This window comes from Brachionichthys hirsutus, chromosome 21 (assembly GCF_040956055.1).
Source record: "Brachionichthys hirsutus isolate HB-005 chromosome 21, CSIRO-AGI_Bhir_v1, whole genome shotgun sequence".
NCBI classification, from domain to species: Eukaryota; Metazoa; Chordata; class Actinopteri; order Lophiiformes; family Brachionichthyidae; genus Brachionichthys; species Brachionichthys hirsutus.
Window position 1 is genome coordinate 4660119 of NC_090917.1, and position 24292 is coordinate 4684410.

Here is a 24292-nt window from a genome sequence, read left to right on the forward strand (position 1 = left end):
CCTAGAGTAGAGGTATTACTTTCTTAGTGTAATGGAGGAAAACCCTAAAATGTACTCTTTAAAAAAAAAAAAATCACTATTTTTCCCCCAACAGGAAGAACACATTTGCAAATGGGGGGTGGGGGGTAAGAAATGAATAAAGAACAATTCTACAACCTTCAAGGTCACACAAAACCCGGATTTGTTTACAGCACACCGCACGGGGTCGCCAAACTCTCGTACTTATTTATCCCGACATATGACTTTATAAGCCCTTTTCGATAACACATCACTGACAATCTAACTCAAAGAAACCAAAATAGTCAAAAGACAAGTGACCCCCCGATAATGACTCGGTTCAGATCGTTTGTGTGCTATACAGAAGAAAACCTCTAAATCTAATGCAGAAGTTTCACTCGCTGAACTGGTACGTAGAGAAAACGAAGCGGCGTGGCAACGACAAATACGATCAGATGAATGGCCCAACAATGTTAAAATGTCTGAATTAAAATCAACACTTTTATAAATATTATTGTTTACAGCCAACTAACATGGTGGAACTGCTAAAATAAAGGACTTGTTTGGACAGCTCTCTAACAATAAGCATGACTCTGCGCTTTGCTCATTTTCATGCAAAAGGGAGTCTTTGGGTGCAAGAACTGCCATGTCAGAAGCTTAAGTATTGATAAGCAGTTACGTTGCTTGTTTTTATTTTTTATATTAAATGGCCCAGAACCCAGAGAGGAAGAGGAAGAGGAAGAAAAATCCAAGAAATCTCAAACCCACCGATCCTGGCTGAATCCAGCGACGACAAATTAAGGTGCACGACACGCCCGGACACGACTCTATTCTCAACTCTGTACCGCGAGAAAACAAATGAGCACATCCCATAATGCCAAACCGACCGTGACGTCTGCTCTTACGTCCTGATTTAAAAACATCAGCCCTCTACAGAACTAATGAATCAGTTTTGTATTTTTTTTTTTTTCCAACAAGCGAGCAAACATGCGAGGGAATCCCCCGCCCCGAACACAAAGCTTCATTTCTCATGTGTTTCTGAGGACTATCCTTACTTAACACAAAGCAATTTGGATTTTCAGTTCAGAACGCTGCAAAATGGAGGTAAGATCAGAGCTGGTGTGAGATATACAGTACTTGGTGCACTAGCGGAGAGCACCCAAAGCGAGCATCCAGAGAAAGGGCAGAGAGGGGAGAGTATCAGTAGATCAAATCACAATACCAGTTTCATTAGAGTCTTAAACGCACAAGCGGGTCCGGGAACATCGGGACAACACCTCCATGTTTGTCATTAGAGTGTCGATGAAACTGCTGCAACCACAAATGTCTTTCGCTGCTAGAACTTACAGCGCTCCTCCTTCCTCTGATTCTCCCCCCCCCCCCCCACCGCCCCCGCCCCCGCCCCGCCCCCATTGATAAAACCGAGGTCATCATTGCGGCGCTCTCTGCTGCTAACTGTGTTGTTGTGGTGCTGCAATGCTAGAGCAGTCTGTGACGAGCAGGTCCACCACCGTGTTACCGGTGACGTACACAGTCGGCGCCGTCACCATGTTGCTAAGGGAGACGGAGCTGCTGGCAGCCAGGTTGGAGGTGATGGGGCTCGGGACACCCTGGCTGTTTGTGTGGGTGCCCATGTGCCCCTGGAGCTGGGTGGGCGTCTTGCACTGAACGCCGCACAGGTGGCAGACGAGTACCCCGCCGGAGGCGTTGCCGCCGAAGCCCCCGGGACTCTCCTTCCACTCCTGGCCGTGATGCTTCTGGGCGTGGACGCGCAAGTACGTCAGCGTGGTGAAGCCTGACGGATGAAACATTTTCGGAACAAAAAAGAGGACGTTACAGAGGCGACGGATACGGCTCACGGATCCCCAAGAAGGATCCGAGCGAACCAGGCAGCAAATACAAAACCGACCGCTGGCGAGGCCGTCGGGCATCAATCAGAAATGAGTGGAAAGACAAGAGGGTGAAATGACGTCGGGTCTAACGCAGCAAACAGCCGTGCACTCACTGCGGTTGCAGAGATGGCAGGCGTGGTGCTGCGACTGGTTGTGCACCCTCATGTGGTCCGTGATGTAAGCAGCAGACAGCAGCTTGCCACAGATGTGACACGGGACCTTCTCCTCGTGGCGAATCATATGCGCACGCAAACGATCCTTCGTTGCAAAGCTTGACTCGCACGTCTGAAAAAAACAAAAACAAACAAAAAACATGGGAAACAATGAGAAACATTAATTTCACCAACTGCGTGACAGATATGTGCGCGGATTCTTTCCCGTGTCCTTTCGCTGTATATTTTGTTGCGTTCTCTAATCACGCACAGCGGAATAACTTCTCTGTCCGTCCGCTAGACGAGGGTGAACACGACGTACCGGACATTTGAAAGGCCGCTCTGAGGAGTGCACCTGTCTGACGTGGCTGTTTAGATGATCGGGCCTTCAGGGGGGAAAAAAAGCAAGAGTCCAAATGTTAGGAAAACCGAATGGCGTGCATTTTACTGCTCCTCCATTAGGTTTTGCCACATTAGCCTCAAGGAAATCAATATTGACAGCAATGTCCTGTCACCTGGAGAACGCCTTGCCGCAGTGGGGGCAGACGTAGTGTTTCTCCACGCCACCCTGGTGCGAGCGCACGTGGTGGCTCATCCGGTCTTTCCTCTTGAAGCGCTGCTGGCAGATGGGACAGAAGAACGGCTTCTCGTCCGAGTGGGACAGGCGGTGGCGGTTGAGGTGGTAGACGTCGCGGAAAGCCTTGCCGCACGTCTCGCAGGCGTGGTTCTTCCTCACCGGGTTCGGGTTGGGATTCGATGGCCGCTGATGCAACACAAAGGAGTCGATGACAGAAAGAAAAACGACAAACGACTGCACGGTTGAGACGGGAGGAGTTTGTGCAAAAAACTAAAATATTAAACCCAGATCTTGTTCCCTGATTTGAACGCAGATCTCCGCTCCCACTTCACGGAGTGTTTGTGTTACAGAGAACATGCAGGGGAGCGTGAGGGGGGGGGGGGGGACATTTGGTCAGATTTCACACACGGGAATGTCTCAGTAGAAAATAAAAGCAGGCGACGCACAGAAGCTGCGAGTCCCGGAGAGTCAACAAGGGCGTCGGCTTTAAACTCCCCCCCCCCCCTGCAGCCGGGCAGCTTCAGAAACAACATGCTCGAAGGTTTGGCGTCGACGACAACCGTCTCCACGAGGCCCTGACCCACCTGTACCGTCGCCCCTGTGGCCATGACGACAGCAGCAGGAGGCGGAGCATGGGGGTTAACGCTAGCCATTACGTTTGACATGGCAACCCCGTCGCCATCCCGACTACCCAGGGGAGGCTGCGGGGCCCCCATCAGCAAGCCGGGAGGGGCGGAGAGGTGCAGCAGGGAGAGGGGCACGGCGGGCCTCTCCGCCCTCCCCCCAGCTCCCTCCTTTGCCCCCTCCGCCTGCTCTCTGGCCCTGTCCTTCATGCGTACCCCAGTGTGGACCGACTGGTGCCGCCGCAGGTTGTAGTTGTTCTTGAACTGCTTGTTGCAGATGGCACAGACGTGAGGCACGCGGGCCGGCCGGCACGCTGGCTTCACTGGACCGCCGGGGCGGGGGGGGGGCAGGAGAAAGGACAGGAGGACAGACGTTACTCATCTCAAGGCAGGCCACCTCGCATTCTAAACACGCGTTTAGTTCTAAAGCATTCAGCACCGATTAAATGTCTCAGTCAAATACTCAGCGGCTTCAAAGACTCCCGCACTTTCTTTTCACCTGCAGCTCAGCAACGAAACGCATAATCAATCACATTATGATTTGAATCAAAGCGTTTAAAATGTTAAAAGCACGCTCCAGGGATTTTAGCTTTGTCTTTGTTAGGCCTCTTTGTTGTCGCCGTTTGTCTGTCTGTTCGCGTCATAACTCAAAACGTTAGAGGGAGCTCGATGAAATGTTCAGGAAATGTTTGGAATGTTACCAGGAACAGATTATTTAATTTTGGTGACGATCCAGACGAGATCCTGGATTCTGGATCACTTTGACATTTGTGTTAACTTTGCAGTCAATGGAGCTTCATAATGTGTTGCTCAATATCTCGGCTGATTATTGACTCATCGACTCTTGATTCACTTTTACTTTTCACGGTTGGTGTGTAAAGATAACAGAAACTATTCAGAACCTTTTGATGATGATCCAGATCAACCATGTGGACGGTGTGAATCCAATTATGAGGGGAACGGGCTGCTTGGCGGAGGTCTGTGCTCTCTGAGTGCTTTTCTACTTACTTATTAAATTAAAACAATTAATTAAAAGTTGATTTGTAACAAAATATAAGCATAAACGGCATCCCGCTTTTCCTCACCGGGCAGGGGGTCCTCGTTCAGGGCAGCAGTGTCCACGGTGGACGGGGGGGGCGGAGCCGCGTGCTCTGTGGGCGGGCTCTGGGCGGAGCTCGTGTGCACGGGCAGCAGCTCTGATTGGATGCTCCCCTCCGCTTGGTTTGGGGTGGGAGTGTTCTGGAGAGGCGAGCAGAAGGAGAAGGCCGCGGCCGCCGGTAAACGCGAGATAAAGTGCTCTCATTGGGCGCGGCGCGGTAAACACAAGGTGCCGAACGGCGGCGGGGCGACCGGGGCGTGCGCGCACACGCACGTTTTACGTGTCCCGTGTGAGACGCGAAGTGCAGAAAGACACGACAGCCTACCTGGAAGAGGAAGTTGCTCCACGCGGCATCCATTTTGCGCCACGGCGGTGGAGATTATAAAGTCAGCTCCTTTCGCATGATTTAAATGGGTCCAGAGGAGATGAGAGCCGCGAACCGGCGCCTGTCCGGCGGCGGAAACGACCAACTTCCGGGCTTTCTTTGAAAAACGCGGATAAAGTCGCGTATAAAAATGTTTTTTCGTTGTTTCCCTTTTCTCATTGAGGCAGCCCGAAGATGTCCGTTAACGCGCACGCAGCGCCGGTGGAGCAGAAAAGGCCCCGCTACTGTTTCACTCTGGCTTCCAACTTTAATTCATCAAAGCTCACTAAAGCGGGACCCCAAAACAGCCAAAGTGCTGAAAAAGAAAAAAACCCGCATATTACAGAGTTACATTTGAGCAATAAACCAGCAATTCTGCGTGATATAAATGCGCTTTTACGCAAGAGAACAAACATGAGTCATAACACACGTATCTGGCAGCACGGCGGCTCATGCTTTGTTTTTAATTTATGAATCTATTTTTTTTTCCGATTTCCCTCGATAGGCCTAATCGGGTGTTTGTCGAAGCCTCGCTGTTGGATTCAAGCCCTGACCCCGGCGAGCGGCGCTCTCGCCGGGCCGCAGCCTGTCGCCCCACCTCGGTCGTTCAGCAGCGAGGATGTCATCTTTCTTTTTTTATCGCCCGCTCTCCCTCCTCCCTCCCTGTCTCTTTCTTCCTTTTCTTTTTTAATTCCTCTTTCTTCTCCCCCTCCTCTCCTTTTCTCGCACCGCTATGTCCCACTCGCTCTTAAAGGGGTAGAGTTTCCTCTTCGGACAGCCCTTCTCGTTTCCGTCTCCTCCGCCGGAGCCCCTTCCTTCCTGCGGAGTCGGCCGACACGAAAATGCAGCACCGGCCGATTTATCTTCTCTCCCCTCGAATCGCCCGCTTCACCGCGGAAAACAACCGGCCATTACCGGAGACCGTGCATTACCGGCGACGCACAGACGCATTTTAAAGGGGAGTGCGCGCAGAGCCTCCCGGAGAGTCGGCCTGTAATAATGATGTCACAGACAGACGTCGTGCACACGGGGCGAATAGCAGCCGAGGACGCGCACACAATGGAAAAGGATATGAGCGTCGCAAAAAATACAAATAAATGCTTTAGGACTGGCAAAAAGCCAGACTGGCAAACTGGCTTTTTGATCAATCGATATCGTCTCATTCAGAAAAAAAACAGATCAGAAATGTTTTTCTAAAGTCAAGGCAAAACGGATTTTATACACGAACGAAATTATCAGTTTTTCAGTGATTTGAAAGACTGCTCCATAATTATAATAGTCTGCATAATCAATTAGTGATTATAACCAATCAGAACATTTATTTTCTTTGTCTTTTATTTTTGCTTCAAGAAATCGTTCCAGTTCAAAAATTGCAACAAGACATTCAAATTCAAAAAGTAGATTCTGACTGATTTTGATTGACTGACCAATCAATTAACATCTCGGCTAAGAACCCACATAAACGTAAGTACGTCAAATAAAGACAAGCTCTGGTGTTAATATCAATTTATTATCTTTTTCAATGACTTGTTAAAGCACCCCCTTTCTTCCCCAACACATTTCTTAAGACCTTTCTTCCTCCTGCTCTGAATTGCTTGGTTTGCATTTTTAACGAGGATTTCCACCCCGACCCCGACTTCACCAGAAAACTCTGCAAAGCACAGAAGAGTCTGCGTTGCGTCTTTGTCTTCATCGTTCATCAGGGTGCAGGAACTGAGACGTCCGAACTCCCGCCATAACCTCTGACCCCAAGAACAACCAGTCAAAAAAAAACAAACACCCACACACACACCGATTTCCCCCCCCTCCCCCTGAGCCCGGCAGTCTTTGTTAATATAAGGAGTTTACGCATGCACAGAGTCCAACCGAGCATAAAGTAGCAGTTTATACAGGAAGCTGGTGTTTCTGAGAATACAAACAGCAGAGTGATTATCTATCTCTTTCATCCCCCCCCCCCCCCCACAATAAAAAAGAACAATCAAGTTTTTCTGATCTCCTTCATGTAAATGATCTACAAAAAGGGGAGACGGGACCGTCGTGAAACACCGATCGCTGCCGTGGTCGACGCCCGTCCGTCCTGCTGCACAGGTGAGACGCTGCGTCCGACAGAAGTCACATTATCACAGAGGACGATGCATTCTTCATCTTTTTCTTTGAGCGGTCGCGTGTAGAAATCTAAACTGCAAATAGGTAAACATAAGAGGGAAAACCAGCATTTACATTCCAGTGCTCCAATGAGAGTCCAGAGGAGGAGGTCAGAGTTCACGCAGACAGTCATCTGAGAGTCTTTTAAAATTGTTCTTGTCTAAAAAAAAAAAGAACAAAAATGTGCCAATATAAGCAGACTGAAGTTCTCGACACATACATAAATAATTAACAATTATTAATAATAATACCTTATTAATAATCATTAATACCTTGAACACACAACGTACCCGACAATGCAACATCTTTTTTTTTTTATCAGCTAGTTTTACAGCAGAAGTGGGCCTTTCTGAGCATGATCACAACAACAATCACGTTAGGATTAATTATGACACCGATAGAAAAACGCAGTTGGAGTCGCTCTAAACGTCGAATTCGGTACTCATTTGAATATATCAAAATTACTATTGTTATCTTTGCTGCTCTATAAAAACAAATGACTTGTCTTTGTTTTTTTTATTCCCATTAATATTTACAAGAAAGATCAGAAAATGCCAGTGAAACTGGGACAGGTACGGTACATTCCAAATGTATTTGCTCATGATTGAAATGTGTGAGTTTTCTGTTGTACATCTATCTCATGCATTGTGACTCCCTTAGACTATGTTTTCTAGATACTCAGTACGTTATGGATGCGAGGAACTCTCGCTTCTTGCTTTTGTTTGTACATACTCACACAAACGTGTCTCCTTATTATTCCAGTTGCATTTCCAGAACAGAGTCTCCCGCCTCGACTGACATTCTGCATACTCGTGTTCAGTTTTCAAATCATCTTGTAGTCATCAAAGAACATTTCGAATGGCACGACATCCCCCTCAAGAACCCCTTAAAAGGCATCGGTGACGCTCCAAGCAACATGTTTTTGTGTTGTTTTTTTTTATGCACTTAATACAAAACAAACGTTTTCTAATCTCCGGCAGGCCGGGGAATGAAACGCCCCCCTTCCCCCCTTCATGGAGCAGACATTACAAGTGCTCGCTAGATACAGTAGATCTGGACATTACACACTACGTACGGGTACATACACAAAACAAAAATAAATGCCAGGTTCTTTTTCCCCGCCTCATATCCGCTCTCTTTCTCCATTCCAACACAGAACATCATAGAAGAAGACATGGCGCCCAACCCGCTCTGCAGCCCCGGGGGGGGGGGGGGTAAAGGAAAGGCGGGACCTCCCTCTTTAAACATCAAACACAAACTCTAAAATCTACTATCACGTTAATCCAGTACCGTTACAGCCAGACGCATTCCTCCCTCTGCGATTCCATAAGAACGGGAGAAACCCCCCCCCCCCCCCTTGACCCGCCCCGAGTCTGGAGAAGCAGGGAGCAGCTCAGCGACGTCACTTTGTCCTCTTCTCGACTTACCTCTCGGCCTTTCTGTGCGCTAAGAGGGAAGCCTGATTTCCCAGAATCCTCTGCATTTAGGATGTGCTGAGAGATCGGTCACAAAGCGAACACAAGACAAGGGAGCAAAATGAGAGACCTGAGGTGCAGCCCGCGACAGCGACCTCCCTAAACTCCCCCATCCTCCTCGCTCCTGCTCCTGCTCCTCACGCCGCCGCCCCGCCAGCCCTCGGCCTCCTGCTTTTTAAGAGTAGGGGAGGTGGGAGCCGTTAGAGATGTGTGAGGTGACTGAGGTGCTTCGGCTCAGGACGCCGTCATTGCTCCCGGCTCCTCCGGGCCCCCCGCCGGACGCCGTCCTCCTCAGGGGCTGAGGGCTGTTCCTCAGGGCCATCAGGCTAGGGGCGCCCCGCACAGCCAGGCCGCTGCCACCATAGATCCCCCCTTGAGAGGAGGAGGAGGATGACGAAGAGGAGGACGGGCCAGAGATGGACGGAGGTGCAGGTGGTGGGGGAGGCAGCATGGCCAAAGACTGAGAGGAAGAGCGTGAAGGCAGGTGATGGGAGAAAGGTAGGGGGTGCGGGTGGGCCAGGTCGCCCCCGGAGACTCGCCCTCCAGCCCACTCCCGCTCCCTCTCCCGCTCCTTCTCCCGCTCCCGCTCGCGGTAGAGTTGCGGCGTGCTCTGGTGGTGGTAATGCTGCGGCAGGTGGTGGCGCTGGTGGTGGGAGGAAGAGGAGGAGGAGGAGGAAGAGGAGGAGATTGAGGAGCGAGGCGAGTGGTGCATCTCCCTCCCGTCTCGTACGAGCCCCAGGGCCATTCCCAGAGCGTGGGAGGAAGAGGAGGACTCGCTCCTGCGCTCGCCGCCTCCTCCTCCTCCTCCTCCTCCGCCGCTGCTGTTGTGGCTGCGGCGGGAGTGCTGCGGCGGGGGCACGTTCTGCTGGTGCATGCCCTGGCTCCAGTGGCCGGCTGAGCGGGAGCCAGAGGGCGGCGGGTTGGAGTAGCCCTGCATGGGGTAGGCCTCGCTGGGGATCCCCGTCAGCGACATGTTGCTGAAGCCCAGGCGCAGGCTCTCCGAGTCGAAGGACTCGATCTCAGTGGCCTGCCGCTCCAGGAGGGTGCGGATGCGTTCCGAGCGCTCGTTCTGCAGGGACAGCATCTCCTCCTCGATCTGGACAGGAAGTAAACAAGAAATGTTCCTTTTTGTAATTGGGCCGTTAACGTCTTTACCCCGAGTTTGCATTAAAGACCGCGCGTCGTGACACGTCCAGATTTACACGCGTCTTTGCAAGCGGCGGTGGACGAGACGTCCTTAAAGACGACTGTGTGATATAAATGAAACCCTCTGAGAATGAGTCTAAAGGCGCTGCTATCGGTGATGCACATTTAATGTAAGCTTCTGAATGCGCTACTTAAAACAGTAAAAAAAAACCAAACAAACATCAGAATCTGTTTTTTAAGCTTTGCTGTCCTGGAGGAGACGGACACCGACCCTCTGCTCCAGCAGGGCGCGGCGGATGGACACTCTCTGTTCCAGATCCTTCACCTCCCTCTCGTGCTGCGTGTCGGTGTGGATCTTGATCTTGCTCTGGTAGGCGTTGAGCAGCTCCAGCTCCTGCTGCAACTGCATCCGCAGCACCTTGTACTCCGCTTCCTGAGTCTCGTCCAATCGCAGCTGAGAGGGATAGAAAAAAAAAAAGAAAAAATGGATTTGGTCACAATCGCATGCGCTGCAGTGTCGACGGGCTGCGGTGAGCGCCGTTAAATGGGTGTCGACTAAAATCACAACCCGAATCGGAAATATGAAATACGAGTCTCTGAAAGAGAACTCGATATAAAGAGTCATCTTTATCATTTCAACCGCTGTAAAACATTTGAGCCGTGCGTCGCACCTGTCGTCTAGTCTGGCTGCAGGAGACGGTTTTTCCACTTAAAAATGTGTCCTTCGTCCGACCTCGGGATTACGTCCAATCAGTGAGTTGGTCATCTTCCAAAAGAGACTTCATCCACAGCAGGGACGCGGGGGACGAACAAGGACAGCAGGGATTTGGCTTACGGGGGGCGGCTTACGGGGCACTTGGCCATGAGAGATCATTTAAGCATTGCATCATTCAAGAGAACGAGTTCTGTCCCACGTCCCGTCCTCCTCGGGCTGCGCGTCAAAGAAAATCCACCGGTTTTGAGTAGTAAGGAGAAAGCGGAGTTTTGATTTAACCCTAAAATAAATTATAATCCATTTGGAATCGGATGAAATATTTGACTGCTTTGTCAAATTGATCAATTCATGTTCTGAACGCTTTGTCCGTTACGGGGTCGCGCTGGAGATTATCCCATTAGTCAACGGGCGAGAGGCGGGGTTACACCCTGGACAAGCCGTCAGTTCATCGCAGGGCCAAACACACACACACCTATGGGCAATTCACCTAATTTGCATGTTTTTGTTGGCGGGAGGAAGCCGGAGAACCTGGAGAGAACCCACGCAGACACGCGGAGAACATGCGAACTCCTCACAGAGAGGCCGCAGGTCGGATTTGAACCTGCGACCTTCTTGCTGTGAGGCAACGGCGCTCACCGCTGTGGTTGAAACTGATTGCAGAGGGAAACGGGTATAAGACCGGGACACGGCGTTTTTTGTGGCGCGACCAGGAGGCGGCTTGCCGACGAGCAGGGTGGCCGGGTCGTACGGGCCCCGGGGCCCGGCCGCAGCAGCGGGGACGTGGTGCGTGCGGAGTGGACAGCGTCTCCATGTCTTACTCACAGCCTGCGTGGACAGCATGTCATTGATGGAGTGGTCATACTGCTCTGCCAGGATGGCCAGCTTGCGGGTCTGCTCATCCTTCAGGCGCTTCAGCACGGCTTTGTGGTCCGACTTGGGCGTGTTCTCCAGCAGGTGGTTCCGCAGCGCCTTGTACTGACGGGTTTGGATCTTACAGGTGTCCTGGAACTGCCGTTTGATCTGCAGCTCTTTGGACTGGAGGAGAGAGAGAGAGAGGTGGAAGCAGCTGGACTCAAGCGCCCCGACCGGTCTCTTTAATTAGATACGAGACTTTTGACACGTTACAAAAAAATACCGAAAGAAATCAATTGAAAAGTAAAAAATAATAACGATGGGCCTGGATCAGCTGGACGTCTTTATGGATCAATACTAACCTTATTGACTGCTGCTAGGAAAGAAGATGGAGTTCACCAGTCAGACTATCTCCTTCGTCAGTATTAGAACATCCTCAATACACATCTGTCTTTATTTTCTGAGGGTCTCATGAAGCTTTAAGGAACTAAACATGATTTTAAAAATTCTGTCAAGCAGCGACTCAACTCACCGGTGTGACGACGACAGATTTGTGCAACAAGGACATAATATTATTAATAACGCAGACGTCCGTTCTGTCAGCGCCTTCAAAACAACAAATCAGAACTATTGTGTGCAAAATATAACAAATGAAATTCCAATTCAAACTTTACTTACACAATGACATTAAATTATGCCAAAGTACATGCGGAAACCAATAAAGCATTTTCGGATAGTTTCTGGTGTGAAACGCCTCAAAGTGAAAACCTGATGTAAATTAATCCGTTAATAAAATCTGGATTCATGACTTGGATTGAAGCACAAAATGAAACTTTCGGTGTTGCGAATACGACGTGGAGTCAGACGACAACTACCCGGTTTCACTTTGCATTTTTTGCTTATTTTGTGTATCCACTATGAGTAACGTTAGTATTATTAGTGAAGTGCCTTTACACATTGTCACAGTACTCGGTTGTTATAAATAGCACTTTGAGTCGGAGAGCATGCTCGCATCGTCTCTGGTGGAGACTCGACCAACGAAAGGGATCCGACTAAACGGCAACAATGGAGACGAAAATCATAAAAACAAACAAGACGATGATTTTCACACAAAATGATTTATTTTCTGTGTAAAAAAAAAAAAAGAAATGACAAAATATTTTTCTTTGGGAGCATGCAGCTATAATAAGAATAAAACGGGGGGGGGGGGGTAGCCACACATCATGCAGTACTGAATGAATACTGCATAAATAAAATAAAAGGGCAATATCAACTCTCAGATGATGTCACAACAAAACAGAATACAAACATATAAGCACAGACAGAGGAACAGGAAGTAACAGACTGGAACGCAAATACAGGTCAAAATAACAGAATACGTTACATTCAAATAAAACAATCACGGTTTTGAAGGCTGTGTTTGTTTTTTAAAGCCAGACTCCCTCATTTGAGTTGGTCTTTCTCTGCCCTACTTCCAGCACCCTGGCTCAAAGAATTCAGTTTAGTTTCTCCAATCAGTAATATCTTGTGAATAACGTTCACACGCAAAAGAAAATGTAATGATCGTCCTTTGCTTTGACGTAAATTGGAAGAACTTTCAGCTTCTTCGATTTTCAAGTTTTGCCTACATTTTATTTCCTTCAATCCCATATAAGAGACTTAAACTTAAGAGAATCTTAGAGCCAACGTCTGCAGAGCCTTCAAGTCTCCCCTTTGGTCCGACTGAAGTCGAGCTGAAAGGACTGACAGAAACATTTGCAACTACTATCTGATAACTGATCAATTGGTCAATATTTCAAAGCAAAATAATGAAAATGAAACTCATTTTGGATTCCCGTATGACAAGACACACACGGGGTGGGGTGGGGGGGGGGGTGATACAGACAGGCATCGCATTACACTCCGGGAAGAAGTGATGGATTTTCAATGGCCAAACATTTCAGTCAAATAGATCCATTATTAATGACAATCAGTTGCAGCCCTAACTTGAAACGATCTGTTCAGTATTATATTTGTATTTTTTTTTTTTTTTTTTTTACAGCAACATGAAACAAATGCCTTCTAACATTGGATATCTTCATTTCAGCCTCAATTGTAAATTTCACATTCAGTAGTTGCATCAATCTCTGGATTGCATGTCTCTAAAGATTGTCACTACGGCTTCATATAAATTACGCTACACTGCAAATATAAATAGGATTTTAATACTAACCGCTTCCTACTCCTAGTAATTATTTTTAACATGTTAAACTGTGAGATCACTGCATTAAAGCACACCTGAATTACTTCCGACTAGAAACTGGACATAAAACGAGTGCTTTTAAATCGTATAAACCGTTTCACTTCTAGAAGCAGAATGCCCCGCAGTGGTGCCAGATGTGGTTCCAGCCGTTTATTGCACTGTGCTTTCGTGCTCGAGTTCAGGGCGAAGCCTTTTTACGCAGTTTTCACAGTGTTACGCTTTGGGAGGTGAAATTATAGCTGCGACTATGAAATACTGTGACGTTTGTTCGAAGCACATAAAACAGCACGTCCTAAAAAAAATAAGGCCCCAAAAACAAAAGGAAAACAAATAATGATTGCACGATGATGGTCTGAAAAATAACCATAAACACAAATTGTCTTACAAATTAAGAGCAAAATAATAAAAATAAAGACACTTAAAGTAACTTTTACAAAAAGCACAATAATTAAAGATTAAAACTTCAATGGTTTGGGGGCCACTAACCCCGGCTTTGGTGGCATTTGTTTGCTTTTTGCAGAGCCCACAGATACTGATAGACTGGCGTGGCGTGTGCACGTGCACACACACACACACACACACACACACACACACGCGCACAGATATGCTTGTACTGGCCTCAACAGCCAAAAACACTTTCTGCCACGAATGTGACCAAAAACCAGCTCGGGAAGGGAGACACGTGGGCTCAAATGAAGAAGACGCACACGAACGTGAGACAATGGAGCGCGCCCACACACTCCCAGCATGCACCACTCCTCCCTACATCTCGTCTCACACTCTCGTTATCTCCACGGCCGGATTTTCCCCCTGACAAACCTCCCGGATGAAGTTCGTCTCAGCCCAAACTCCCACCTCCCCTCCTCGCGATACGCCCGCTCCCGCTCGACCCTCCTCTGTCGCTCCCTCTCTCTCCTCCTCCTCTCCCTCAGTCGCCGCTCTCTGACCTCCCTCGGGAGCAGACGGGGCAGCCTGCTTGGGATCTCCTCCTTCGAGAGGCCCAGAGTTTGGAGCCTGACCGTGATAGTCAGCGGCAGCTTTTTGAGCAGCTGTCTGGCTAGTTTTAGCACGAAGGCGTTCGCCAGGTCAGCCAGGACGCCGATGGGGCGTCGACAAAAACGCTTCGCCCAGAGGAGGCCCGTGGCAAACGGGGCCGTGTTACCGCAACGGGCCCGATGCTCCAACGGCAGGCTCTTCAGGGGGACTGGGATTTTGGACTGGCGCGCACCCCAGTTGCGTCCCGCTTTGGGAAACATCTCATAAAGGTTACGCTCCGCCATGCCGCCCAGGACCGACTGGCACATGACGAAGAGGGGCCGGGGCAGGCGGAAGAGGACGCGCATGCAGAGGCGATTGACTTTCCGCGGCGCATGTTGGAGAAAGCTCCGGGCCGGCCTGATGACCAGAACCGCCACCAAGTAGAGAGAGAGAAAGAGGGAGGGGGAGCTGAGGAACCAGGCCGAGATCAAAATCACGGGCACGTAGTAAATCCCCAAACTGAAGGACAGGCCTAAACTGAAGAGCCCACTGGCCCAGACGGTGAGTGAAAAGTAGACGGAGAGAGAGAGGGAGCAGCAGGAGCGGAGGAAGAGGTACGAGAAGAAGAGAGCCAGGAAGGCGAGCTCCGCAGAGAGGAGGACGGAGGCCAGCGAGGGGAGAGGAGGGGACCGGCGAAGGGACAGCAGGAATACGGCGAGCAGCAGCAGGGTGAAGTTGGAGGGTTGCGCGGCAGCGGAGAGGGACAGGAGGAGGCAGACGGCGTGAGAGAAGAGCGAAGGGATGGAAGTCTGAGCGGGGGGGGGCGGGGGCGAGGTGGGCGCGGGTTCCAGCTCCTCCAGAGCCTCGGGGAAGTAGAACTCCGATAGCTCATCGGCGTCTCGCCGCCTCTTTTCTAGGGACGGGGATGGGACGAGCTCCGAGGGGCAGCCGTCGGCCACGCCCCTGCCCTCCTCCTCGTCGTCATCGTCATCGTCATCTCTGAATGCGGTTTTATGGTGGTCGTCACATTCCCACTGCTCTCCTTCCACTTCCCTCACTTCAGTGCCTTCATCGGTTCCCCACTCCTGCTCGTCATCGTTCTGTTTGGCGCCTTCTCCCTCACCGATCCTTTCAGCCACAGGGACGCTCACAGCTTCCTCTTCCTCCTCCTCCTCCCCCTCCTCCTCCTCCTCCTCCTCCTCCTCCTCCTCCTCCAATCCCAACGCTGCCCCATGACACTCACCCTGATCCGCCTCTGCCTCACCTTCCTCCTCCAACTCAACAACCCCTCGGCCCTCCAGCTCCACCTCGCCGCCCCGCGGCCCCCCAGTCTCTGGCCCCTCCCCCTCCATGGAGGACGCCTGGCTCTGCGCGCTCTCACTCACTTTGAGGCTCTTGGGCTGCTGGCGGACCTCCACGGTGTGTTTCTGACGCAGCTCCTGCTCGCGCCTCTTGTTGTACTCCATCTGGTTGGTGAGCTCCGTCTGGTGCTGCGTGCGGATCAGCTCGGCCCGGGTGTGCTGCACCAACCCGAGCTGCCGGAACTCCAGCTCTTGGGTGGACTCGTGGTGACGCAGGAGCATGGCGCACTCCAGGTCCTTCAGGGTCTGTTTCTTGTTCAGCTCCTAAACAGGAAGTAAAAGATATTGAAGAGGCGGCGCCGAGAACCCTGGAACGGAGCAAATCTAAAAACCATGGTACCTCTCGGAGGAGATCCTGCTCCAGGTTGTGGCGAGCTAGCAGCATCTTCCTCTTGTACTGGCGACACTGCAGCTCATAGTACTGCCTCTGGCGCCGCAGCAGGCCCGCCTCCTCCTCCGCCTGCAGTTGCTGCAGACACTCCTTCTGGTGCACCAGCCACTCCTGCTTCTCCCGCTTCGGTGTCGACTGGTTCTCGTTCAGTTCCTGCAGAGCAAACGTTTAAACGAAACGAACGCTTAGCACCGGCGCGGTACCGAACATCGTGGTCGCTGGCGGCGTGTCGGCGGCGTGAGGGACCTCCTTGAGCTGCTCCTTGCGTTGTCGATATTGCCGTTTTTGGGACTCCAACAGGCCGGTCAGCTCCTTCTTTTGCTGACCCAGGATGTGCTGCTGGAACTTTTTCTCCTCCGTCACGACTGCCTTTATCTACGAGAGAAAAAACAAACAAATAAACCATCCGGGACTTTGAAAAGTACCCAAGAGATGCGTGCAGCCCTTTGTCCAGGCTCACCTCCTTCTCCATGATAACCAGGTGCTTTTTGGAGAGCTTCTCGCCCTCCATTGAGAAGCTGTTCCTCTGGTTCTCCAGCTCTTTGTCGAGTCTCAACTGATGCTCGTCCATCTCCGCCTTCAGTTTGTTCTCCAGGCCCATCAGCTGCTTCTGATGCTGCCGCCGCATTCGCTTGTACCTGTTAGTGCGAGGCGAGCAGGTCGAGAGACGGCGACTCATCAGGGGGGGGGTCTTTGATTCATTCCCAGTTTACGTTAAGGAGCCGAGTCGGGGCTGCCGCCTCACCCAGACATCTGCTCTCTCAGGGCCGAGCCCTGCTCATGTTCCTGGATCTGACGAGTGACGAGCGAAGCCGTCCTGATGGTAGCAAAGTGGTCTCTGCCTCGACGACGCCTCCCTCCTCCTCCTCCCCCTCCGCCTCCGACGCCTCCTCCTCCTCCGCCTCCTCCACCACCAGCAGCAGATGAAGCTTCTTGTTGCGGGTCGACCTCTGGCTGATATGGGTCATCATAAATGTTGTCATGGCTCTACATTTTGAAAACCAAGCAGTGGAGGAAACACACTCGTCAGCCTTCGGCCGTGTTGTCATGGCGTTAAAAATGAAACTATCTTTTATTTGACTGTTTGTGTGTGGTGATTGTCTGCTGCTATCCTGTAGGGGGCAGCACTGATGGACTGGACTGCGGTTCTGCAGGCCTAAGATGGTGTTGCTTCTCATTTCCTGCACGGCGTGAACCACTGACCAGGGGCTTGTGCAGCACGGAGCTGTTGGAGGTAACGGTGTGCTCGCCCTCCTGCATCATGGCCATCTCCCCGCTGTCGTCCGAGCCGTCCGCCAGGCTGTTGACCGAGCTGCTTTGGGAGCTGGCGCTGATCGACATGGAGGGCAGGGAGTGGGAGCTCTCCATGCTGTTGACCGTGCCGGTGCGCAGCATGTACTGCTCCACGTCCTGCGGGAGCAAGAAACGCATCGGCGAAATGGATCAAAAGGGTCAAACGCTCGAAGCAGGACATCGAGCGAATCAATGAAGTGCTAGCGAGAAGGTGCGGTAGAGGCGTGCCGGATTAAGGCCACATTCAGACAAAGCTGGACTAGCAGCGATTAGTGCACGGTTGGGAGATTATTGCTGTGAAATTTGCCCGTTTTCTAGTTTGCAAACTTGTTTCAGATACGAATTCTGCTCTGGGGGAATATTTCCATCGTCCTGCTGGTGTCCTTTCCAGACAAATGAATTGTCTGAGGCATTAAGTTACAAATAACTTGGGAAAACCGGAGTTCCTACAGACCAAAAACCCTCCTGCTTTTATACCCCGAATCTCCCCTCGCCTCTCCTCACCTCTTCCTCGTCACCTCCCTCCGGCGCAGGACCGTTGTGGGCCTCGTGGAAAAGGATTTTCTTCATCTTCCGATACTGCAGGTTGTCCAGCTCGCGGACGGCGTCCTTGGTGCGGGCGATCAGGTCCATCACTGCCGTCATTGGACGCTCTCTGCACAGGAAATGGTGCTGAGGTGGACAGGGAGAGGACAGAGACACGGATGAATGAAACGGAAGGAAGGAGGAGGGGCTCCTGTAACCGCCATCTTCTGCAGTTCTCTCTCATTGTTGACCAGCAGAATTATGCTAAAGTTTTACTTTACACGACCAAACCTCAAATTAATCAAATTTGAACATATTGCCAAAGAATTGTTCCTATTGAGGAATATTCTTGTGTTTCGGACGCCTTCTACCTTGAGCAGCACATCAGAGGTCGGCCTGTCCTGGGCGATCTTCTGCAAGCAGGAGTCCACGAAGTTCCGAAAGTAATCCGACCTTAAAATGACCCAAACGTCAGCGCTGAAGCAGCGTGATGAACCTCATCGTGAGGAAAACAAATGTTTGGTGTTCCCGTTACAACATAAAGCATGTTTTCAGCTCGCTACTGTTATTTATCACAAAGCTTTGAGAGTGAGCGTCTGTTCCGGCATCGTTCGCGTTGTGGGCTTTGTTGATGATGCGCACCACCGTCCCGTTGAGGCCTTGGCTTGACCATCGTCTTCGTCATCATTTGTTACAATTTAATTCAGAAATTCTTAATTCTTTCAAGAGCGTGTTCAGTTTTAAAAATCTAAAATCTGTTTCTCTCGTAAAATACAGAAGCCGATCGTTTCAAATCAAATTCTGGATATAAAAAAAGCCCGAATATAAGATGAATCACTCACCAGTGATTCGACTGCAGCACGGGGCTCTCGTTCTGGGCGATGTGGTACAAGGCACTCATCGCATTCATGTTGAACAGAGGAGGCTTCCGTTCCGCTACAGTGACGAAGGACGACGGCATGACACATAAAAAGAAGGGGGGGGGGGGGGGGGGGGGGCATATAAAAGAGTTGGATGCTTTTAGCTTTGTGAGCACATAAAAATACATTTGTGCATTACTTTCGGGCCATATCTCACCCAGCTCTATGCAGGTAATGCCAAGTGACCAAACATCCACCTTCCCATCATACTGACCCTCGTCCATGGCCAGGATCACCTCAGGGGCCATCCTGCAGAGAGGACACAAGAAATGACAATCATGCAGCCGTTTCCTGTAACCGCAGCCGTCTCAGAACAGCATTTGGGCTTTTTGCCCATGCTTTAAACAATCCTGAGGGTTACTTGGGACTTTTTAGTGCAACAGATTGTAACATTTTCTTAATTCTCAAAGAAGGCTCCGAGCTAGTGATTTTTTTTAATTTTTTTTATAAATCCAGCTGGAGCAACTTTCCAAACCGTCATCCGACAACGAGGATCCCACGGTCATGAGTAAAGGCCCGGACGTCTCACCAGTAAGGCGTTCCCACGAAGGAATTGGCTGGAGCGACGATGGAGGCGGAGCCAAAATCCCCAAGTTTGACCTGACCTGGCTCTGTTAGCAAGATGTTTCCTGCCTTCACGTCCCTGCGAGGTGAAAATAGTCAGATCGAGAATTACTAGTCTGGAAGCTGCGAATGAAATGAAACAAAAGGGTCATTAGAAAATTCATCGGAGGGAAAGGGAAGAAGCACAAAGCGCCAAATGGTGCTACTGCAGTGTGTGTGTGTGTGTGTGTGTGCGCGCGTACGTTCAGTGTTGCATAAGATCATCTCCGGCAGCAGTTTGTGCCTTCTTCCCTCTATTCGTTTTTGCCTCGCCAGTGTGTGGGCGAGGAGGGAAACGGTTTAAATGGCGAGAAAAGCAACGGGCCTCACCTGTGAATCATGTTGTGAGAGTGAAGATACACCAATCCCTGCAATGCACCGTGGGTAATGGCAGCTATTTCCACTTCCTGGAGGGGCTTCTTGTGCACTGAGCCAAAGGGGATATCAGGCATATAGCTTACGTAAACGATATAAACAACTCGTCGGTATTTCATAAGCACACATTTGTCTGCATCCTTTTCAAACGTACCTTCCAAGAGGTCAGAAGCTGAGCCCAAGCAGTACTCCATCACCAGCTGGGGGGAGGGGGGAGGGGGGGGGGGGGCGTGTTAAACCACTATAGAATTGGATTGAATGCATCGTTGACTAGCTATGACCTTACGGGGGCTTCCGCAGCTGATGGAGTCGTACGACACGTGAAGCCCCCGGGGAGAACGCAGACACACACTCACCCACGCCGTGTGCTCCCTCAGGTAGCAGCCGTGGTACTCCACGGTGTTGGGGTGGCGCAGCTTCTGGAGGAACTTCACTTCCTTCACGATATCCTGCCATTTCTGAAGTGCAAGCAGAGGTGGGCTGAGCAAAACTCACTCGTGGTTAGAATTTCTATTCATTTTTGATTTTCGATGGCGAGAGATCCTAGCAGAAGGCGTAGCAGGGAAAGACAGAACCCAACTAACCATATAATAGATCATACCTCATTGGACTGTTTGCCGCTATAGGACATCTTCTTGATGGCCACCACCTCATTTGTGCGGATATCGTGGGCCTGACGTGCAGAGACGAGGGACAGCAGATGTTTAATAGATCTCGCATCAGTCCCATTAAAAAAGACAAAACCCAAAATAGCTTGTTTGTGCTGTTACATAAAACGAGAATCTCTTCTGACGCTCCTTCCCTCTTCTCTTCTGCCCTCTCCTGTCGATCCCTTCATCCATGACTGGGTCCTTTACACCCTTCATTAAGCAAGGCTTTTCCACTTGCACATTTGTCCTCGAGTCACAGCATGCTTTTCTCATCTCTTCTCTTGCCACCTTTCATCTTCAGCCGAAAGATTTATTACCTCCGACAAGGAGGTTATGTTTTTGATGGCATCTGTCTGTCTGTCTGTTTGTCTGTTAGCAGAACTGCTGGATGGATCTTAATGAAAAACAAAGGTGTCTTGGTATAACTTAGTTCCCATAACATTTTGAGAGCGATCCGGATTCCCGTCTGGATGAAAATAAAAATCCAGATTAAAAAAAAAAAAAAAAATCACATCTTTTAAAATAGGAATTCAATTCATTCACAAAAAATCACAGACATAAAGGGGTCCGATGTGATCTGTCATGAAAAATGTATTCGGGATCTGATCCAATTTTAACATTAAAAACCCCATTTATGGATTCAAAATTCAGTTTGAAATACACATAAACTCCGATTCACTTTCACTTTTCATGGTTGGTGTATAAAGATACCAAGAACAATTCAGAACCTTTTGGTGATGATCCAGATCATCCTGGGGATGGTGTAAATCCAATTAGGAGGGGTATGAGCTGCTTGGCAGAGGTCTGTGCTCTCCGAGTGCTTTTCTAGTTCACCTCGTGTTCTTAATGGAAGTCCTGCCATCACTGCCGTCTCCTCCTCCTGGCTATCCCACAGCATCGCTCTTACTATGGTCTATTCTTTCTCGGGATTGCATTTAATGAATAGAAGGTTTTTCTTTCCCAAGCTGAGGAAGAGGCTTTGGGAAATTCCTTGCAGGCCAAACATTTTCCATAAAAACTGCCTAAACAATAGAAAGTCCAAGATTTTTTTTTTTTTTTTTTGTCCTTATACAAAAAGAGGAAGATCACTCACGAAGTAGACCGCTCCGAAGCTTCCATGGCCGATCTCCCGTAGATCTGTGAAGAGCTTCTCAGGGTCCTCCCTGAAGAACAGCTCAGACACCTCCGGGTCTTTCAGGTTCCCGGCCCGCACACTGGATGGCATGGCCAGCGCCTGGCGAGGGTGCGACAGACACGCGGCGAGCAACTGTCATTTCAAGGGACTGACAAAAATTGTGTTGGAAACATGAGGCGTCTCTGGAATACGGGCATCCCATCGTTCGTATTATTCACTTGTGTATAATTATGTATTTACCATTTTTTTCCCAGCGCTTTCCAGATTTCTAGTAGTTTTCTGGTCGTGACTGGTTTCACACATTGGTGAAGTATATTTCCATTAAATCCCAGTGTCTGGTCTCACCCTCAGATATTAAAAGTTCTCTTAGATGACATAAAGAAATCTGAAAATATGGATTGCCGTGGTGCTGATCAGGGCTCTGGTGTGACTTCATCCCCATCTGGGCTGAAGGTTAGAGGTGGATCATTGCCAAAGATTGTTCACTTAAAAAAGTATTTAGCTAAGATACTTTGCCTGAAATATTTTGGCCAGCTACTGGTAACAGTGCTGGTATTTAATAGTTACACCATCATCCACAAACAGTTTGGGCTGTGTTTGGATCAATAACATATATTCCCCAAAGTCAATCAGAAAAACGTAAGAGAGAAATGCACTGGTCTTTCACCGTCTGCATCCTGAATGAACAGTTCATCATCAACCCAGTGAACAAAATATAACCAGTTTAACTAGATGCACTTAGTTTTGTGTTTCTTCCATTTTTTTTTTAAATCAAGCAGTAAATATATATATTTTGCCAAGCCAGTGTGTTTTGCACATGCTTACATCACAATATTGATGCCAAACCAGTACAGTGAAACCAGGAGCACATTAAAAGCATCGTCATTTACAACAGAAAGGAATTCAGCAATAGAGGGTTAAATATGTAGAAATTCAGATTTAAAAAAGCATCGATCCATCTAATAGTATTCCCTGCAGGGTCGTGCAATATGAAACAACATACTTTGAGATATTGGATGCGTGTCTGGTGGGACACGACACACGAGGAAAACATCAATAACATCTTTGTGCTGGCCGCGCTCGCATCCATTCAAATTAGTTTTGGTGACTTGACTTTAGCATTAGAATCCATAATGTGCTCAGGATTAAATAAGACAGAGGGAATTTATACAGTGATGGTTTATAGAAATGTAAACAATATTTTACAGACAAATATATAGAACAAAGTACGCTGTTGCACTGGTTGCATATTTGTTTTGCACAGTATCCCCTTTCACAAGGAGAAACACACCGTAACTCCATCTTCCCCTAATCGTACTTATTGAATGCAGAAGTTCTAACAGGAACAGTTCATTTGTGATGCACCGACCATCAGCTTAACAGCCTGGCTCAGGGTACACGATGGGATGTTCAGATTTGGCAAGGAGTTTAAGCAGCGGGTGGGGTGGAGGGGGGACGGACATAATCCATGTCGTGGTCGGTACTTTCTCCATCTTTGGCTTCAGCAATTCAGGAGCCTTGAAAAGACCGTGTCAGACGAAACCTTCCTTCCAGAGAGGAAGCATGTGGTTCCCTTTAAAGAAAGCTTCCAATGTATTTTTATATTTGTATTTTTTTTTTATAAAGAACCCAATCCGTCACACATCCGTCCTCTTCCTCGGGAAGAGGAAGCACATGCTGCAATTATATGGTTCGACTCTGGATCATCCTCCTCAGCCCACAAGCGATTTTAGAGCTTGGAGAAGACTTGAGATATTTTGGGATACAAAATGCATATTTGTCCTTGGCCGGTGAGACAGAGGATCGTCTTCAGAAGCGGCTCTTTTGCCATCAGCATCCCGAGCAAGCCTGCATCTGTTGCCGAGCAGTCCGAATGGCCTTTGCACTTGGCTGGTCAATCAGGCTGCCTTTTGATCTTGCTCCACAAATAAATACGTGATATATACACACAACAATAGGCAGCAATTCCACGGAGCGAAGGTATTTCAGGTTGCAGGCCAAAAACAAGCACACACGCTTCAATGTCAACGTCTCCACGAGCTGAAAATCACGGAGCTAATTGTGCCAGCTGCGCCCTTTCCTGTAAACAGAGGCGCATTCTGCTACTTCAGCACGCTGAATGATTTATAAAAGATCTTACCGTGGCTTTTGGAGTCCACGGTCGCTAGCTCTGGAGCTAGCTCACTGGCCTGGCTGGAAAATATTCTTCTCACTCCTCCTCCGTCCTCGGAAATGGTCTATTCAGCACGAACGAACCTCATCCTGCCCGTGTCCGCTGCCTTCACTTAAACTCCTCTTCATCCCGATACTCCTCGTCGATTGGACGGCGAGCCGCACGACTCGACATGAGTGTGGCGACAAAGTCAATTCAATCGACAGCCGGGACGATGACAGCTCCGCCTGCCAGCTCACTCAACGAGCCGGCCCAGATAGCTGCAGCGCTCCGAAGAAAACCAGAGGCTAGCTCCGGCTGCTGTTAGCTTCGCCGCTAACTTAATAACGTAAACCGGATCGGATCGGGGTGTCTTCAATGGGAGAGTGCCTGTTTAATCCCCGCGGGTCCGCTCCGTGCTTCACTTTGTACTGTCATTGCGACCGTCCTGTTGGCTGGATTTCATCATTAGTTCGTGTTATCCCCATTTTTTCTCATCCGTTTTTGTTCAGGACTTCATGATGGCGGAGCGGGGCGGGAGCCGAAAGGAAAACGGATGTGCTCTTTTTCTACGCTTAGTCCGTCGGCGCGCGAGCTGCGAGCTGCGACACAGCGCTCGCTGTGGCCAAA

The 24292-nt window shown here is 49.6% G+C and overlaps 2 protein-coding genes across 2 annotated transcripts; both read right to left on the reverse strand.

Moving 5' to 3' along the window:
- Nucleotides 1-1403: 1403 nt before the first annotated feature.
- Nucleotides 1404-4698, reverse strand: mazb (MYC-associated zinc finger protein b (purine-binding transcription factor)). Its single transcript, XM_068754504.1, has 7 exons — nucleotides 4666-4698; nucleotides 4327-4480; nucleotides 3203-3564; nucleotides 2557-2804; nucleotides 2364-2427; nucleotides 2003-2174; nucleotides 1404-1792 (listed from the first exon to the last, which is right to left on the reverse strand). The coding sequence occupies exons 1-7, from the start codon at nucleotides 4696-4698 to the stop codon at nucleotides 1449-1451; spliced, it is 1377 nt and encodes a 458-aa protein (XP_068610605.1). The 3' UTR covers nucleotides 1404-1448.
- A 3801-nt stretch (nucleotides 4699-8499) lies between these two features.
- taok2b (TAO kinase 2b) lies at nucleotides 8500-23808 on the reverse strand. Its single transcript, XM_068754184.1, has 21 exons — nucleotides 23651-23808; nucleotides 21469-21609; nucleotides 20327-20398; nucleotides 20082-20183; nucleotides 19880-19925; nucleotides 19681-19777; nucleotides 19277-19390; nucleotides 18905-18996; nucleotides 18670-18763; nucleotides 18199-18280; nucleotides 17807-17974; nucleotides 17213-17419; nucleotides 16924-16996; nucleotides 16755-16881; nucleotides 16470-16647; nucleotides 16256-16384; nucleotides 15959-16162; nucleotides 15643-15882; nucleotides 11008-11220; nucleotides 9742-9924; nucleotides 8500-9420 (listed from the first exon to the last, which is right to left on the reverse strand). The coding sequence occupies exons 2-21, from the start codon at nucleotides 21598-21600 to the stop codon at nucleotides 8500-8502; spliced, it is 3474 nt and encodes a 1157-aa protein (XP_068610285.1). The 5' UTR covers nucleotides 21601-21609; nucleotides 23651-23808.
- Nucleotides 23809-24292: the final 484 nt, after the last annotated feature.

Coding starts and splice junctions, on each gene's coding strand:
- mazb (XM_068754504.1), bottom strand. CDS start 4,698: ATGGATGCCGCGTGGAGCAACTTCCTCTTCCAG. Junction 4,481..4,665: donor GGAGCAACTTCCTCTTCCAG/GTAGGCTGTCGT, acceptor TCGCCTCTCCAG/AACACTCCCACCCCAAACCA. Junction 3,565..4,326: donor GAACGAGGACCCCCTGCCCG/GTGAGGAAAAGC, acceptor CCGGCGGTCCAG/TGAAGCCAGCGTGCCGGCCG.
- taok2b (XM_068754184.1), bottom strand. CDS start 21,600: ATGCCATCCAGTGTGCGGGCCGGGAACCTGAAAGACCCGGAGGTGTCT. Junction 18,281..18,669: donor GTGCTGCAGTCGAATCACTG/GTGAGTGATTCA, acceptor GGTCATTTTAAG/GTCGGATTACTTTCGGAACT. Junction 16,882..16,923: donor AGAAGCTTCATCTGCTGCTG/GTGGTGGAGGAG, acceptor TCGGAGGCGGAG/GGGGAGGAGGAGGAGGGAGG.